The 16,323-nt window shown below is 37.6% G+C and overlaps 3 protein-coding genes and 1 pseudogene across 6 annotated transcripts; 2 read left to right on the forward strand and 2 right to left on the reverse strand.

Moving 5' to 3' along the window:
- Positions 325 to 4,460, reverse strand: LOC104712951 (sucrose synthase 6). Its single transcript, XM_010429959.2, has 12 exons — positions 4,249 to 4,460; positions 4,019 to 4,151; positions 3,774 to 3,928; positions 3,489 to 3,681; positions 3,282 to 3,400; positions 2,968 to 3,184; positions 2,584 to 2,853; positions 2,207 to 2,490; positions 1,905 to 2,129; positions 1,248 to 1,814; positions 1,025 to 1,163; positions 325 to 948 (listed from the first exon to the last, which is right to left on the reverse strand). The coding sequence occupies exons 1-12, from the start codon at positions 4,353 to 4,355 to the stop codon at positions 637 to 639; spliced, it is 2,721 nt and encodes a 906-aa protein (XP_010428261.2). The 5' UTR covers positions 4,356 to 4,460; the 3' UTR covers positions 325 to 636.
- LOC104712953 (UPF0415 protein C7orf25 homolog) lies at positions 5,229 to 7,063 on the forward strand. 2 transcript variants are annotated; one of them, XM_010429964.2, is made up of 5 exons: positions 5,229 to 5,516; positions 5,591 to 6,332; positions 6,414 to 6,580; positions 6,693 to 6,932; positions 7,013 to 7,063. In XM_010429964.2, the coding sequence occupies exons 1-4, from the start codon at positions 5,326 to 5,328 to the stop codon at positions 6,898 to 6,900; spliced, it is 1,308 nt and encodes a 435-aa protein (XP_010428266.1). In that variant the 5' UTR covers positions 5,229 to 5,325; the 3' UTR covers positions 6,901 to 6,932; positions 7,013 to 7,063. The 2 variants fall into 2 exon arrangements, with proteins under 2 accessions (XP_010428266.1, XP_010428265.1); XM_010429963.2 differs by having other exon boundaries at positions 6,693 to 7,058.
- LOC104712952 lies at positions 7,042 to 11,423 on the reverse strand. 3 transcript variants are annotated; one of them, XM_010429962.2, is made up of 13 exons: positions 11,056 to 11,423; positions 10,513 to 10,567; positions 9,856 to 10,121; positions 9,694 to 9,768; positions 9,556 to 9,614; positions 9,300 to 9,435; positions 9,073 to 9,169; positions 8,898 to 8,964; positions 8,593 to 8,691; positions 8,040 to 8,129; positions 7,735 to 7,889; positions 7,549 to 7,650; positions 7,042 to 7,452 (listed from the first exon to the last, which is right to left on the reverse strand). In XM_010429962.2, the coding sequence occupies exons 3-13, from the start codon at positions 10,100 to 10,102 to the stop codon at positions 7,305 to 7,307; spliced, it is 1,275 nt and encodes a 424-aa protein (XP_010428264.1). In that variant the 5' UTR covers positions 10,103 to 10,121; positions 10,513 to 10,567; positions 11,056 to 11,423; the 3' UTR covers positions 7,042 to 7,304. The 3 variants fall into 3 exon arrangements, with proteins under 3 accessions (XP_010428264.1, XP_010428263.1, XP_010428262.1); XM_010429961.2 differs by having other exon boundaries at positions 10,509 to 10,567; XM_010429960.2 differs by lacking the exon at positions 10,513 to 10,567 and having other exon boundaries at positions 11,056 to 11,418.
- On the forward strand, positions 13,766 to 15,372 carry LOC104715833 (annotated as a pseudogene).

Here is a 16,323-nt window from a genome sequence, read left to right on the forward strand (position 1 = left end):
AAAAGTTTATTTAAATTGTTTATTATTATCACTTTCGTCTTTAATTTTACCATATTCATGTGTGCCTATATTTTATTCCTAAAATATTTACATTAGTCTGAAAAAAGGAAGCAATTAAATAGATAGTCTTAAATTAAAAGCATTGATATAAATTTCCCATCTTACCACATTTAATTTTGGGACCTTGAATAAAGTGATTCTTCCACAGTTCACATACAGTCTCTGCCTTCGTTTGCTCCATATGGCTCTATCCCAAATTTAATTATCATATGGACCGATTCATTACTTTATTTATTGTCTTAAGAAATTAATTTCAAATGCATCTTCAACAAATTTTCATAATTAATACTTACACATAGTACATACACGTGTGTAATTATATATACAGTTGGGCCAGTTTGGTAAGCCAAATGTATGAATTTTATTACTTGATGATTTTTACATCGATGGTAGTTTTACTTTTCTGCATTACAGATTTTACAAATTTTTGTTTTGTTTTCAATTTACTTCGATTCAAGGTAGACATTCTTAATCCTCTTGAGCGGAGTTAGCACCCAAGAACCTCTGCTTCAAAATGTAACAGATGTAGAGACAAACCACGACTGACCAGAACAAGTTCCGAACCGATGAAGCTCCTTAGTTCTGTTGTTGTCCGTACGCAATCTTCATCTTCTCTAGCTTCTGTTTCTCTCCCGAAGTTTCTAAAACTTTCTTCATCCTCTCTGATGCTTCAGCTGCAAGCAACCCTTCTCTTACTTCTCTTGCCCCGACCTTTACATCTTGTGGTTCTTGACCATCTTTACTTTTCTGTTTCGTCTTTTCAGTTTCTGTGACTTCCTTCTGCTTACTTCCTGCTCCAAGAGATGATGGTTTTTTGGGAAGGAGGTTACGGAGTGAAGCCAGTCTCAAAGGCAGAGGTTTATCTTCCGGGATTGTCACTTTCTTGGTCTACAAGAAACAATAGCAATGTAAAGGTTAGTTTTGTTAGCTATCATCAATAGTAATCTTCATATCAAAGACTCACCAATTGTTTGAACTGGAGATTGTAGAGCATGTCAATGTATCTCTGCTTCGCTTTCTTTTGATCTTCGTTCACCTGTCTCCAAAATCCATAAATGCTTCCCATTTTAAGCAGCTTCTCTGCATAAATCTTCCATGTGTAACTGCACAGACGATACCAAATCCACAAATCAGCAATGTAATTTGATAACTGATGAGATTTGTGTTTCAGGATTATCTTTACTTACCACTCATAGATGCGTTTAAGACCACCCTTAGATATACTATCCCAGTACAAAGCATCTGTACGGCATTTGCTGAAGAAATCTCCAATTTTCTTAACAGAGTCATCACCATTGTTGGGATCAATGTGGAAACCAGAGACACCATCAACGATTATCTCTGCTGGTCCACCTTGGTTTGTGGCGAATGTTGGGAGTCCACAGTTCATGGCTTCGATAACAGTTAAGCCAAAAGCTTCATACAAAGCAGGTTGAACAAAGACTCCTTTTGTATCAGCAATGCATCTGTAGAGCTCACTGTTTCTGTATCTATCGGTTTGAGCAGCGATCCATCTGAATTTTCCCTTGAGCTTGTACTTTTCAATTAGATCATGCATTTTCTTGATCTCAGCTTTTTCTTCTCTGTCATTAGATTTCGACATGTCAAAGAACCCAGCAACGACTACAAGGTTAGCCATCTCTCGAAGTCTCTTGTCTTTGCCATACCACTCAACCAAACCAGTTATGTTTTTCACTGTGTCGAGTCTCGCCATTGAGAAGATGATCGGTCTCTCTCTTACCGCAAGATATCCCCTGTTTCCACACAGGCAGAATTAGTAAGTCATATGGTGTCCGACTGTTGAGTGTTGACTAATTCAATTGCAATGAGACTAGACTACTTACATGTGTTCGGCATTGTCTTTCTCATTGTAAAGCAATTCTTGTATAGAAGGATGAAACTTGGTAAATCGTTTTTGCTTCTCTGTGTAAGGGAAGTATACAGATTGATCCGCACCAGGAGCAGCAATGTTAAACTTTGGATCAAACACATCAATGCCAGAGACAACTCTACATAAACCAGGCATTGTGAAGGAAGTGTGACTCTCATACTGTCCTGGCCTGTCCTTGCTGCAAATCAAAATACGCTACTTTAGTTTTACGAGTTTGAATCTTATATGTATATGTTAATGCAAAATAAGACGAACCTCCCAGCGATTTCTTGATATGTGCTGGTAATGATGAAGTCAGTGACATTCATTGCGATTAAATCAGCAGTGAACTGGCATGAGAAATGGTATTTAGGATCTAGTTCCTTCCACTTCGCATCTGAATCTTCATACTTTGTCTTCTCCAACGCATGAGCAATCGTTCCCTGAGTGACACCGAGTTTGGTGGCCATTAGAGATGCAACCAAGTTCCCATCTGTGTAGTTTCCGATGATGAGGTCAGGCTTGCAGTCAAGGCGTTGAAGAATCTTGCTCGTTGCGTCCTGTAAATACGAACAATTTTTCAAGAGTTTTATTAGTTTGCTTTAGTCATTGAGAAAATATGAGAATCTTGTAAAGAAAGATGATTAGCATACCTGAGTAAATCTCTCCAGGTAAGGGTAGATATCGAATCGAGAAACCCATTGACGGAGGATTCCTTTATCTGTAACAAAAGGAACCCTGAGAATATGAGAATGCTTGGTTCCTTCAATGGTTTCTAGTTCTTGATCACACTTTGTTCCTCTTGCTGCAGGTATTAACCGTGTCACCACAAGAATCTGAGGCTTGAATCCGAGGCCTTGCTGATTAATTCGAATGAGCAGCTCTTCTTCCAAAGCTCTTACTTGATCCAAAATGTAAACAACCTATATATATGATCATAATACACCAAGAGTTTATATAACCATAAAGTTTCTTTTTGTTATTTAGATATCAAATTTGCAGGTAGTATAAAACTGAAGATTTGTTTTTGCAGTGACCTGGCCTCCGGTATCTGGTAATCCGAGCACGTCTTGCTGACCAAAATATCCGTGGACAGAGAATATTACAACGTTGAACACTGTGGGAAGTCTGCTAAAGAGCAAATCTAGCTTCACATTGTCTGGTGCTTCAAGAACTTCTGAGAGCATCAACATTGTTTCTTTCACTCTCTCTGCTGTATCTCCCCAACCTTTCTCGAATCCCATCTCCTTCAACCTATGAAAGTAACTTCTCAGTTAGATCCTTGTTCCGGTTCCTCATGGGAGATAGAGAAACCCGATATGTACATATCTAGTTTTGAGCAGTTTTTTACCTGTGTGCAAAAGTTTCATAAGGCGTGTGTTTTGGGTAAGTGGAGACTACAATGACGGCAAGCATCAGAGATTTCTGGAGCTTTGCAACCGTGTTGAGATCGTCATTTATCATGAGATTCTGCAGAGACAAAGCATTGTTAATGAGCTATAAGACTTTTCAAGAAGATAAATGTAAATGGAAACAAAGAAAATGATTCAATCATTACCTCTCCGTGATGGTTAAGGTGAAGCAAGTAGTTCAACAAAGGTTCTAGTCTATCGGATTTGCCTCCAAGCTTAGAAGATATAAACTTAGAGATGTAATCAGCTCCCTTTCCAATTGAAGAAGAAAGACTTAGCCGAGGAGTGGTGAAATCAATGGCTCCGAAGTCTATCTCCAATGCATTTTCATCTTTAGACCTATAAAACGTTTCATAAACGATTACACGAGATGATCAATATTGCTCTGGCTATTGCCAAAACGCCATTATATATGTAGATTGTTTACTAACCATGATTCATCGAAAACAGATTCCTTGAGCTTTAAGTAATCCGTAGCTGTGATTTCATCCACTGTTAAATCTCCAGAGTTGACCTTAACATATTCCCAGAAACCAGGATTTGGCCTTGCAGCTAATGCAACAAATGGTGGAACCACTGCTGCCTCCTGCGTTGTTAAAACAGAGAAAATGAGACCGTGATTTCGCATAAACACGCAACTAAACCATTGCAAAATGACAATGAAGATGATCATTACCTGAGTACAAGTGAGAATGTAACCAAACAGCCCCTCCAGGATCTTACTGCGTTCACGGCTATCTTCGACACATTTCTCTATCTCATTCATCAGATCCTCACGCTTCATAAGCTTCTTTCCTCCTCCAACAAAGCTACAACATTTTTTCCACACACAAACATATAACTAAGAAATCCAAATAGCATCAAAATGTAGCAAAAGAGTGTGATCTTGAAAGTTCAATAAAAAACCTGGCAAAACATCTCTTCATATGGTACCGGCTTTGTTTTAATGCATCAGGCATTTTATCAGCGATTGAATCCGATCTCTGAAGCATAGCTGGAGATGAAGACGACATGTTTTTTCTTTTCTTTTTTTTTACAGAAACAACCAAAAGATTCAAACTCTCCTCAAGATTATTGAATGATTGAGAGATGAAGTAGTTTGATGAAACAGGGGTTTAATCACAATGTATATATATAGATACCTTAAGGTAATAAAAAATAAATATGCTGTGAAGGGGACAGGAGTAGAAAGAAGGAGAAGGATGGGGGAGAAGATTATTCGTTAGAAATAAAAGTTGGAAAAGCTAAGTGTGCAAGTAAACAAAAAGGAATATGCATGATTTTTCATTTGTCGACGCAAACAAAATCAGATTTTGTACCTTTTGCTTTTCTTGGGAGTTCATGTGAAACATAACATAAAAGGTATGGGAGGCAAAAAGAATCCTCCTTTTTTGCTCCATTGATGGATGCTTTACTTAAGCTGTGGTCCCTGTGGTCTGTGGACAAAGATCCATATCACCATTATAATAATATACGTATATTCTTTAATATGTAGTTTTAATTTTAATTAAATGATTTGACCATCCTGATAAGTAGTGTAAAATTCTTCTAAACATTTATCATAATCATTCTTATTCTAACTAGCTTAAGATAGTGTTTTGCAGTTCAAAAAAGTATATCATAATCACTGTCCTAACGTTTAAATCTACATTTTAGGAGGTCGAGACTATAATCTTTTTACTGATCAGCAAGACAATTTAACAGTTTCTAGTTTAAATGCAGTCCAAACATGTTTACTATGAAGCATTTGTTGGGATTTTTGAGTTTATTATATATACGTACCGGGATTCAACAAACCGGGCGAGAAATATACCTGAAACCGGACCGAGAATCAGTTAGTAGCTACCTAAACCGGGTTATTCGCGTACCGAATTTTAAACCGGTTAAGCCTCTTTCGTTTTTGTAGTTCCTCGGAGATGTTCACTGGACTCACTCAACGACGTGTCTCCGGTGAGCAGAAGCAAGACGACGGTATTTATAGCTATGGAGATCGAAGAGATAGAGACAGCGAAGAATCGATGCAAATCGGTTATAAGAACAATAGAGAAGCTTCCAAAATCAACAGCCATCATCACTGCTTCGTGCCGTCGCACTCTCCTTAAGCTCGCTTCCTCCGAGCTCTCCTTCCTCTCGTCTCTCTCTTCCTCCTATCCTTCTCTACAGCCTCCTCTCAGGTTCTCTGATTTCGATCATCTCTTTCTTTTCATCACTCTCTGATTCTGACTTTTGATTTCTTTTTCATCCGCAGTGTTAACATTGGCCACATTGAGTCAGTTGTACGGATTTTGCAGCTTCCGTCTATCACCGGCGTTTCGCGTGTTTGCAAACCGATTCCTCTTCCGACTGGTGGCGTTCATGTTGATGTCGTATGTACTCTCGGAAAAGTTCCTGTATGGATCATCGTCTCAGATAGAAACCCTAGGTATATCTCATGGATCGGAGACCGCCATGGAAGCAAAGGATTAAAGTCGAGAATCGAACAGATTCTCGCCGCTGCTAATTCCACAGCCACGCTTAAACCTTCTTCTGTGATTCTCTTCTTCGCCAACGGTCTGTCTTCTTCAATTTACGAGAAATTGAAAGACGAATTTGGAGCTGTGTGTTTTGATTTCGATGTTGGCTCGGATTTAGATTGCGAGGAAACGGTGGAAGGAGAATGGGTTAACGTTGTGAGAACTAGGTCATATAAAGAAGCAGTTTCTGTTGAGATCAAGCTCATTGATCAATGTGATTCACCACCCTTTACTGAACCTGAAGTTGTAGTTCAAGCAGAGGTCGCAGAGCTAAGCCAAAAAGAAGAAGATGCTTTCTCTTCTGTTATCTCCTCCATGAGATTGCTTGGTGAAGACTGCTTTATTAATTTCGACACTACAGCTCTTGTTGCTTTTGTTTCTGGAATCAGCAACGGTTGTGCAGAGAGAATCGTGGATATGCCTGAGATCGAGTTAGAGGAAAAGTTTAAGGGAAATACCGTTTTTGTGATTGCTCAGGTACCCCCAGTAAAAGATATAGTCACCATTGTCTATTAACAAAATATGAACTTTTGTGAAATTGATGATATTTATATGCAGGCGAGATCTGAAATTGAGAGCCCTGTTCTAGTCAAAATGGGAACTGTATTGTCAGGGAAGCGAGGGATAGTATGCGAGAGTGTTCTTTCAGAGTTCAAGGAGTTAGTATCCATGTACGCTGGACCGAATGAGAAACGCAGAGCTGAGCAGTTGTTGAAGAGCCTAATGTAATGCTCACATTATATGCTCTGTATCAACAGAGGATCTCAAAGTTCAATACTTTTCTTTTTTACTCATTATGATTGTGATTGAATGATGGATTGTGAGTGGTGGTGACAGGGTGGTGAATGACAATCCCACAGAGCGTGTGAAGAGCCTCCCAACGACGAGGAAGTTAGCAATGAAGAACAAGACTGTGTTTGGGACAGGTGATAGATGGGGAGCTCCAACGTTGACTGCAAACATGGCGTTTGTGAGAACTGTGGCTCAGTCAGGCATGTCTCTCTCCACTATCGACCATAGCCCTCGAGCTCTCACTGGTGATTAGTCTAGTTCAAGTTCTACCTATTCTGTAATTTTGTAAGTTCTGAAGACCAAACCTTATACTACGTAAAACAAAACAAAAAGCTGAACCTACCAGTTTGCTTTGTCTGGTGTAGATTGTGTCCAAGCAGTAATAATGAATATGGAGCAGAAAGAATCGAATTTTATTGCACTAAACAGACAAAATTACAACAACATACAGAGAAGAACACAGACAACAATTTCCCATATTTTTCTGGAAACTAAGCCAAATACAATTTGGTAGTTTTTTTTCACACCCAGAGAGCTTATATATTATTGACATTTGGAGAATCACTAGTGTAGTTATAGAGCTTTACCATTTGTGTTTCTATGGCGGCCATTGGCTTTGTAACTCTATAAGGTGATATGCATATTCTATTCACTGATCTATCTTTGGTTGCCATTGATGCGATTTGATGTGTTTTTAGTCCGTAGATTGTCTTCAGACCATGACGCATCGACAGAAGGAAGTTGGTACTCATCCGGTTTCAATGCCAAGGCAAAATCAGGAAGCGTTGGTGCTGTCTCCATGATCCTATAATTTGGCGTAAATGGACAACAAAAGGTTGAGCTTAAAATAGCATAGCAAAAGAAGAGAGAAAACTGGACAAAGCTTTAAATTGAAACTCACTTTTCATAAGAGTATAGATCACGATTTATCCTGACTTTACTTGAAGTTTCTTTCGGTATTTTCTCTGATAGATATTTCATTGTTCCGAAAAGTGGAGGAGTCCTGAAGAAATGTGGATAGATATTAATGACTGATGGATAAAGAGATAAAGTTAATCCATTGACAAAGGCACAGAAGACGGATTACCTTGACATGGGTGAAGAGGTGTTAAATGCCTCACTTGCTTTCTTACTTTCTTTGAAACACTCATCTGCAGCCTGTAAAGCAGCAACCGCCATGCCATGAGATTTTTCTGTGTTTCCTTCATCAAGAATCAAACCGTGGTAGTAGTAAGCTGCAGCCTGGTATTACAAATACACAGAGATACCAAATGTCTTAGTGAAAACAGAAGACGAAGATCGAAGCATTATACAGATAACAGAGTTTCTCACTCATCTATGTGAAAATATCCAATGATCTGAGAAAGAGAGAGAAAGACGTCCAAACAGTACCTTAGCTTCAACATACTTCCACTTAACAAAGAGCCTATGCTTTTCACCCCACCCATTTGCTAATGGAAGATTCATCAAGTTATCTTGTGCCTAATCAATGTCCATCAATAAGTGTTAGAGAGTCTGTCAATTCTTCCAGGAGCCTCAGAAAAGAGGAAAATAGTTACTAGCTCAAGAAAGGTCACTACTTTCTTGTTGTTTTTTTTTTTTTTTCAGCATGTAAACGAGCAGTAGAGTATAAAGTTAGAAGCCACTTTTAAAGATATTTCTGATACAACTTATTACGCAATTTTAGTACCATTTTCCTCCTCAAACATAAGTGATCAGCAGGCGGCACAAGTTAGTGACACTTTTATGATGGTGAAATATCCACTTTCTACTTTTTGCTCTTTCGCTTTGTTTTTGGCTTTTTTAGCCTATTAATCTAAAGTGGATGATACACACTACTCCCATTAAAACAACTCATCTTTCTAGCGTTTCAATTCATTATACTAATAAAGTGATAACCAAAAAAGCTATACAAGATGACAAATTTGATAAGGTAAAGGATCACCTGCTGCCAATATTTCACCATTTCACATGAAAGTCTTCGTTTCACTGCAAGAGTGGCTTTTGCACTATCAATTGCCATCCCGAGTTGGATATCAACACCCTAAATCAGAAAAATCAAACCTTTAACAAAGGACTGCAAATGTCTGCCTATTAAAATACTTTAACAGTACCTATCTACATAGCTACTTCGAACCTAGGCTGAGTTTCTAGTTAGTTGAACATGACGTTGATATTCACAAATAAACTAGGAAATGGTCCGAAATACATGTAGCAAAGATAATATATCCTAACAAAAAGTGGTTCTACCTGGCCTAATGCTTGCAAGCAAAGAGCCCGTAAAGCTCCTTCTGCCAGGTCAACTGGTAAGCTTCTCCTGTAGAAAAGGCAAAGTGAAACAACCGTCGTGTCAGCAGATCGATCAGAATTATTAACATTTGAAATTTACAACTGGTTGACAGTAAAAACTATGTCATATATGAACCTTAGCTCGGCTGAAAACTGAGGGAAAACATGCTTAACCGCACAGTCAAGGTATCCGGCTGCCTTTAAGAAAATATCAATTGAAGCTCGCCTGTTTTCTATAGAAAATGAAAAAAAAAAAAGCATATCATAAACCTGAGGGACCATACCATTATAGTTAAGTATTTAACAATGAGAAAGAAGATATCTTAGAAGACAAGCATATCACAAGCAATTTGCAGGTTTTACCTTCCGATACTTTTGGATGATAACCATCACTGGAACCTCTGGGAAGAAGCAGTAAATTGGCTTGTGACATTTGTAGCATTGCCATTAGATGCAAAACCGACAATATTTCATACCAAACGTTTGACATAGCTGTTTCCTGGTAGATGCAAATAATATTGTCATATACTCCACAACCTTCAACGTAAAAAACTAAAGTTTCTAGTGAAGAAACGAAAAAAACAGCACAGTTAAAGATAAACTGCTTTGATCACCACACCTCTTCCTCATCCTCCTGATTAACCCAATTAAACGGTACTTTGAATTGTAGATGGCTACCTGAACATAAAACGAACGCATGTCAGACTATCAGCAACCAAATCTATCTCGTTTCTGTAGCATAGAAATAGTATATTACCATCTTTAGTTAATCCTAAGAGAACAGGCAGATAATCTTCCAAAGCTTGATGGAGATCTGCGAGTGTTGAACCTCCTGCAAGAAACCATTCCGTTAGAGTTAGAAGGTAGAAAGCAGGGCAAAGAGGAAAAAAAAAGAAACAAACAAGATACTCTTTCATACCATGTTGTGTCTTCCTCCTAGTTCTTGTTATCGTTGGCCCTTCTTGATTAGCCATCACAACTATTCGTGTTCTTAAAGCTGTCAAGCGTTCCACTAGAGTCTTGGGCAATTGATCACCCAGTGACTGAGAAAACTCCACGTGCTTGGGTATCCTTAAACCAGGTACATAAACTGAAACGTCCCCGATGCTCGTTGGCTTTCTTCTGTTTCCACCAGTGTCCTTCGGCCTTGATGCAAAGCATCCCATTTCTAGAGCTTTAACGAATCTACAATCCCAACATATGAAAACACAAACAGAGATTATGCTTGAGTCGAACTTTTAACATCTTTTCTAGAAACTGACCAAATTTGATCTCTAAATGAGATGATCATTCAAGCTAGAAGGTGGCACAAAGAGACGAAATTAATTAATGTTCCAACCAAAAACTTTCTCTGTCGTCACTAAAATTCATAAGATAAAAGTTAAACTAGCTCACGAGCTATCTGCCATACTACAATCTTCATAATTCTACGTGACTACAACTCTCCAAGATTTTTGAAAACTAATCTACTTTTAGAACAAATGTCCAAACAGAAACAAACAAGCAAATGACACCATTAGATAGACGTGGTTTTCAAAAACCGAAAACAAGCAAGAGTTTTGATTTTCTCACCTACCTTACTGACGTTTATCAGATTTATTGGCTAAAAGGACATATAACTCAAGTGATTGCTGCAAGAAGCAAAAGAGAGAGAGAGAGAGAGAGAGAGAGAGAGAGAGACTTAATCAGCTTAAAGCATGAAACTTTAAATGTTCTATTCACGATTACTCTACTATAAACGAGATCCGGAGATATAGCCCAAAAACATATATTAGAAAACGATGATTTTTTCAACTTGACATGGAAAAAAAGTGAAGGTTTTGAGTGAAGGGTCATCAAAGATAATGCTAAAACTGTAATGAAAGGTGTCAGATTGCATATAGAAAGATGTCAAAGAAAAATCGTTAACTGATTTAAACAAAAACTTGAATCCATGACAAAACAAAACCCTTAAGCAACATTTTTAAACGAGAGTCTATCCAAAATTGAGTTTTCTAAGACTCGAATTGACTACTGAGAAGCAAACTAGAAACCTCAAAAACCCTAACTTGAGGGGGGAAAGGGTATATGGATCCGAGAATATTTGAATTTGCCAAAAAAAAAAAAATCGAAACTTTACCATAAAAAAAGAATGCTTCTGCTTGTTTCCAATTGCGAAATGGGAACGAGAGAGAAAGATAAAGAGAGAGAGAGATGGTGTTTGATTCGAAAACCGCAATGGTATAAATCGTTGGTTCAAGCGTTAGAAAATTAAAGAGGATGAAGCTGGTCTGGCTGAGAGAGGAGAGGAGAGCAGAGGATGAAGAAAGAAAGAGTTGGAAAAGGGCACAAATTACTTTTTTTTATTATGGAAAGCAAAATTAATGCTCTTTCGACTTTTCGAGCTGCCTCTCTCTCCCCTACCCGGTACGGTCCTCTCATCAAAATGGTTGAATAAAGTGGTCTAATTGAATATGAAGACCTAATTATATAATTTTAACCCAAAAAAATTACTGCTAAATATTGGAATTTCATGTTGAAAATAACCGTACGTCAATGTTTTACTTCGAAAACATATTTACAGAATGTTTTTTTTACTTCCTTGATAAAAATATTTTCATGGATTTTTTTTTTCTGTTTCCCCTATGTTATGTATAAAACATTTATTAATTACAAAAACACTATAAGGTATAAGAAAATGATTTTAAGTTGTATAAAATAAATGTGTATGGAGGATGTTGATGATATATGTCCACCATTATCATTACTTATCCTACCCCACAACAAACAACATGCATACGCATGGATATGGTTGGTTTTCCACAATTCTAAATTATTTTAAATCGGAAGACTTAGCTCCTTCGCACCATCCTCTCTCTTAATCATACAAAAAAACTTTTTCTTATTAATATTAAAAAAATATATATGCAACAATACTTGTATATATATGTAGGAATTAAGTGCCTCGTACGTTAAGCTTTGTTTTTATGTTATAAACATGGGTACGTGTATTGGAAATAAATACTATCAAGTTGGGAGTATTTATACTAAGTACATTCGCCTTGGGACAGAATAAATATATGTGTTTACATCATGACAATGATCAAAACGACCGTCCCTTTCTAAAATATCATTGAATCTTTAGATCTTTTTGATTACAAATCACACAAAAATTATAAGCCAGTCACCAAAGACAAAAAGATCCACCGGCCTATGCATAAGTATCATCATCCCACGTCCACAATTGTAGCTCAAATCAAATTGTAACACACACAAGAAAACAACAATAGTTCCTTTTTTTGGGTATTATTAGTGACGTCTCCATGCAGTACACGTGGCGGTTGTGTTAATCAAAGTGACGTTGCTATGTTATGGGGCGGGGTCGACGCAAGAAGAGGATATTTATAGAAACCAGTTGAAGGTAGACACGTGTTGGTGAGGTTCATGAATCGGTTTCTGTTAGGAGAGATCACGATTCACGGTTGTCTTTCACCGCCCCAACGGTTGGTCTTTAAGCAAAAATCATTACAAAATTATGGCGGTTGGTGACGACACGTGTCTTCAATCATTCTGTTACTTACTGTTGGTTCGATGTTACCTACGGACTACGGCTAAAGCCCTCTCTAAAGCTACTTTTTATATGTTCGTTTCGTCTACGACTTGGTTTCCTTTTTTTAGAAACCGTCTTTATATTTTCATGTTTTTCTTCTTCATATATATAACCAACAAAAACACCCTATAAAGTAATTGATTTTAGTAAAAGTAAATCGAGATATTGAGTTGGTATATCTAATTTCGTTTAGAAAAGGTACGTACGTAACTACGTATTCAAAGTAAAACCGTATCTAGCATAAATTGGAATGATGCATATATACCACTATTCGTCAGTTTTGGTTTGATGTTTTTTTTTTCTCCATTTAATAGTTAGGTAGTTTGGATCCAATAAACTTGCCATGTTAACTGCAGTGGGTAAGTAAAATTCAAACTTCATCATGGTCATTGTTTTTTTTTTTCATAGTTTGACTATTCGTTGTAACACTAAATGTCATTTAAACATTTGTCCCATATTGATCCTAGCTAGGTTTTATCTAACCATATATGAAGAAATCATGTGACAAGGAAAGAAAAGAAAATTGTATAACTTATAACGGTACTTTTAAATTTAGAACCAGTAATCGGATTCTTTTCAACGTTCTACACATTTTTGTTATGATTCTCCTTAATGTGCATAATAATCTTGCAAAAACTCCGCCTTACCGGATGACGATGAAGTGTGTTTAATCGTTAGATCAATCTCCAATTATATTTTTCCTTTTTAGTTTGATAAATAAATAACGGTTTCTGACCAAAAGTGAGAAGTAAAGTAATGGGGAAGGCATTAAAACCAAAACCATAGAGATGCAATGATTCACAACGAAAATCTCAAAAGTCAATACTACGCTAACGGCCACTTGACCAATAATATGAAACGAACAAAAGAAAAAAAACATAACGTGTTGCTGTAGTCTGTATGTCATGATCAATACTGATTCTTCTCTGGCGCTACTTGTTGCACTTGCCATTTAAGTTTCAACAAACACGTGAAATAACTATAAGATGTTACGTACGTTGTTATATATGTACCGTTACACTTATGCTATATAATTTATAGAGTATGTAATAATGATTTTTGTATACAATCTGTAAATATTTGCTTAGTATGATGTAACAACATATTGTAGTTCTAATTGGACATAAGGAAAATATTTAAAGACCAATCGGTTGAGATTAATTTAATAAAACCATATGCGTGTATAAAATACCCTGATATTAGTATTACTATGTTTCATGTGATGCATCAACGAAACAGAATGTTGCAAACACAAAGAGTCTTCATCTTCTGCTGTTTGCTAATTGTCTTCTCATCTCATTACCTTGTCTCCGCTCTCCAAACCTTCCAGAAGACTCCGCTGCCACCTCAAATCACCGGACCCAAAGCTTTCACATTCGATTCTCAGGGTGGAGGACCTTATACCGGAGTCTCCGGAGGTAAGATCCTGAAATATCAAGGACCAACACTTGGCTTTACAGAGTTTTGTAGAAACTAAGTTTTCACAATGAATTTGTTTTAAGGGGGAAACAAATTCAGTAAAGTAATCTCTCTAGAAAGTAGATCTAAACTTTGAAATTAGAAGAAAGGGAATAGATCTCGAAGAAACTAGGGTTTTTATTGCTAAGAACAAGAAGAAAACTCAATAATTGTATTCAATTGAGGATGCCTTACAATGGAGAAGTCTCTCCTTATTTATACATGTACATAGATTACATAATATACTAACTTTCCTTATCAGACGAAGTAGAATATGGTAAACTGCCTTATTGCTTGAGTCGGCCGCCGTGCCGAAGTAGAGGTCGGTTTCTTCCTCTCCAAGACTACACTTCATCCGAATTGACTTCAAATGACCTAATCGGTTCCTTAACCGGATTTTCAGTTAAATAGTCAAATTATCTTTCTGGTTTAGTTCGGTATGTCGGGGGTGCTGAATCCCGCACCAACAAGTTTGCTTATATTTCACCAATCGCGTATGTTTTTTTTTCTATTCAGTATTTTATATAAAAACGCATACACATATTGCTAGTAATAATAACTCAATTGTTCTAATTCACAGGAACAAGTCACTATGTGAGAAAGCAGTTGGGACTTTTCTTGGTAACATTTGTGGTAGACCGGTCGGTTTAGCTTTCAATGAGAAAACCGGAGATTTATACATAGCTGATGCATACTTGGGTTTGTATGTGGTTTCATACTGCGGTGGCCTAGCCAAACGCCTAGCCGATAGTGCAGCCGGTATTCCTTTCCGGTTCCTTGACGGTTTAGATGTAGATCCGGTGACTGGTAGGGTTTACTTCACATCTTTCAGCACAAGATTTGGCCCCAGGTTAATTGAAATTTTTAATGTGATTTGGTTTGGTCAATTTGTAAACCGGTGGGGATATAGAGACTAACTTTTGTTTTGTTGTCCAGTCAACTTGTCTTGGCGGTTGCTGTAAAAGATACGTCAGGGAGGCTCTTTAGGTACGATCCAAAGACTAAAACCATCACCGTTTTGTTAAGCGGTTTAAGTGGCTCCGCCGGATGTGCTGTGAGCTCCGATGGAGGGTTTGTTCTGGTGGGAGAGTTCTTGAGGAATAGGATCTCTTGAGGTATTGGTTCAAGGGTCCAAAAGCCAACACGTTTGAGATTTTCGTACCGTCGATACCGGGTCCGGACAACATAAGGAGAACAGACGGTGGAGATTTCTGGGTCGCATCAAACTCGGTGAAGCTTATCGTGGTGCCCATGGAACCAACAGCTGTGAAAATCAGTTCCGACGGTGAGATTCTCCTGCATATGCCTCTCAGGAAATATTACGGAGATACTTTAGTCAGTGAAGTTAATGAATATAAAAACGTTGTTTACTTGGGAACTCTGACTCCAATCACTGAGCTTCCTATACCGCTTAAGATATCTGGTAGTGATGTAGAAGGTCTCGAAAGCTCAACAAGAGTTACCTGTATTTACCACAAGAAAGAGCAAAGTATCAAATATCATCTACTTTGTGCTTTTTTTTTGAGTTTTAAAGATTTGTTACGAAGATGAGTTCACTGAAGCAAAAGAGAGTTTTAGAGGCAAACCTTCCTATCAAGAGGAATATTAGCTTTCTGCTTAGCGATGGCTATAGCTCGGGACAGCCTACCGAGTGCATCTACTAGACCACGAGAATGAACATCCTTACCGGTCTAGACTCTGCCTGCCTTGTGCAAATTCTTCCATCTTTTCGACCTAGGAACAATGGTAAGAATGAAATTTTTAGCTTCGCTAAAACATAGGAATATAAGAGAGAAAGACTAAATTGGACCAAACAGAAAAAGACAGGCATCGATCTGGATAAGGCTGCTTTATCTCAAAAAGCTGGTATGCATGCTGTGCAGACTTCTTAAACAGTTCTGCTTCCTCTGGCCTGTAAACATCATTTTGTTGCTTTTATTGTGATTGAAAGGAACATATAGGCTTAGACGGTTAGACCTTGTTTATCGGCAGTCTCTTAGAGGGGTTCATATTGTTTTGGTGGAAAAAAATAATTCAGAACAAAAGAAAAATGCTAAGGGAGGTTGTTATATAGTATACTCATCTTTGCTCTAAGAGGCGCTACATGTCGTTTTTGTGTTGGCCAGAAAACAAATACACAAGAGAAATTTTTTTTGTTTTGGGAAGCTCGATTTTTATTTACTTTCGTCTCTCTCTCTCTCTTTCTCTGGCGATCACAATCCCGAAACGAGAAAAGATGGAATTTGAATGTGTTTGGAATCGAAGGAGAAGGTTCACTTCCTTTGTTTCGAAATTGTAAGGGTTACTTCGATTCACACTCTTCTTCTTCGTCTCCGTCTC

The sequence above is a fragment of the Camelina sativa genome, chromosome 9, assembly GCF_000633955.1.
Source record: "Camelina sativa cultivar DH55 chromosome 9, Cs, whole genome shotgun sequence".
Classification (NCBI taxonomy): domain Eukaryota; kingdom Viridiplantae; phylum Streptophyta; class Magnoliopsida; order Brassicales; family Brassicaceae; genus Camelina; species Camelina sativa.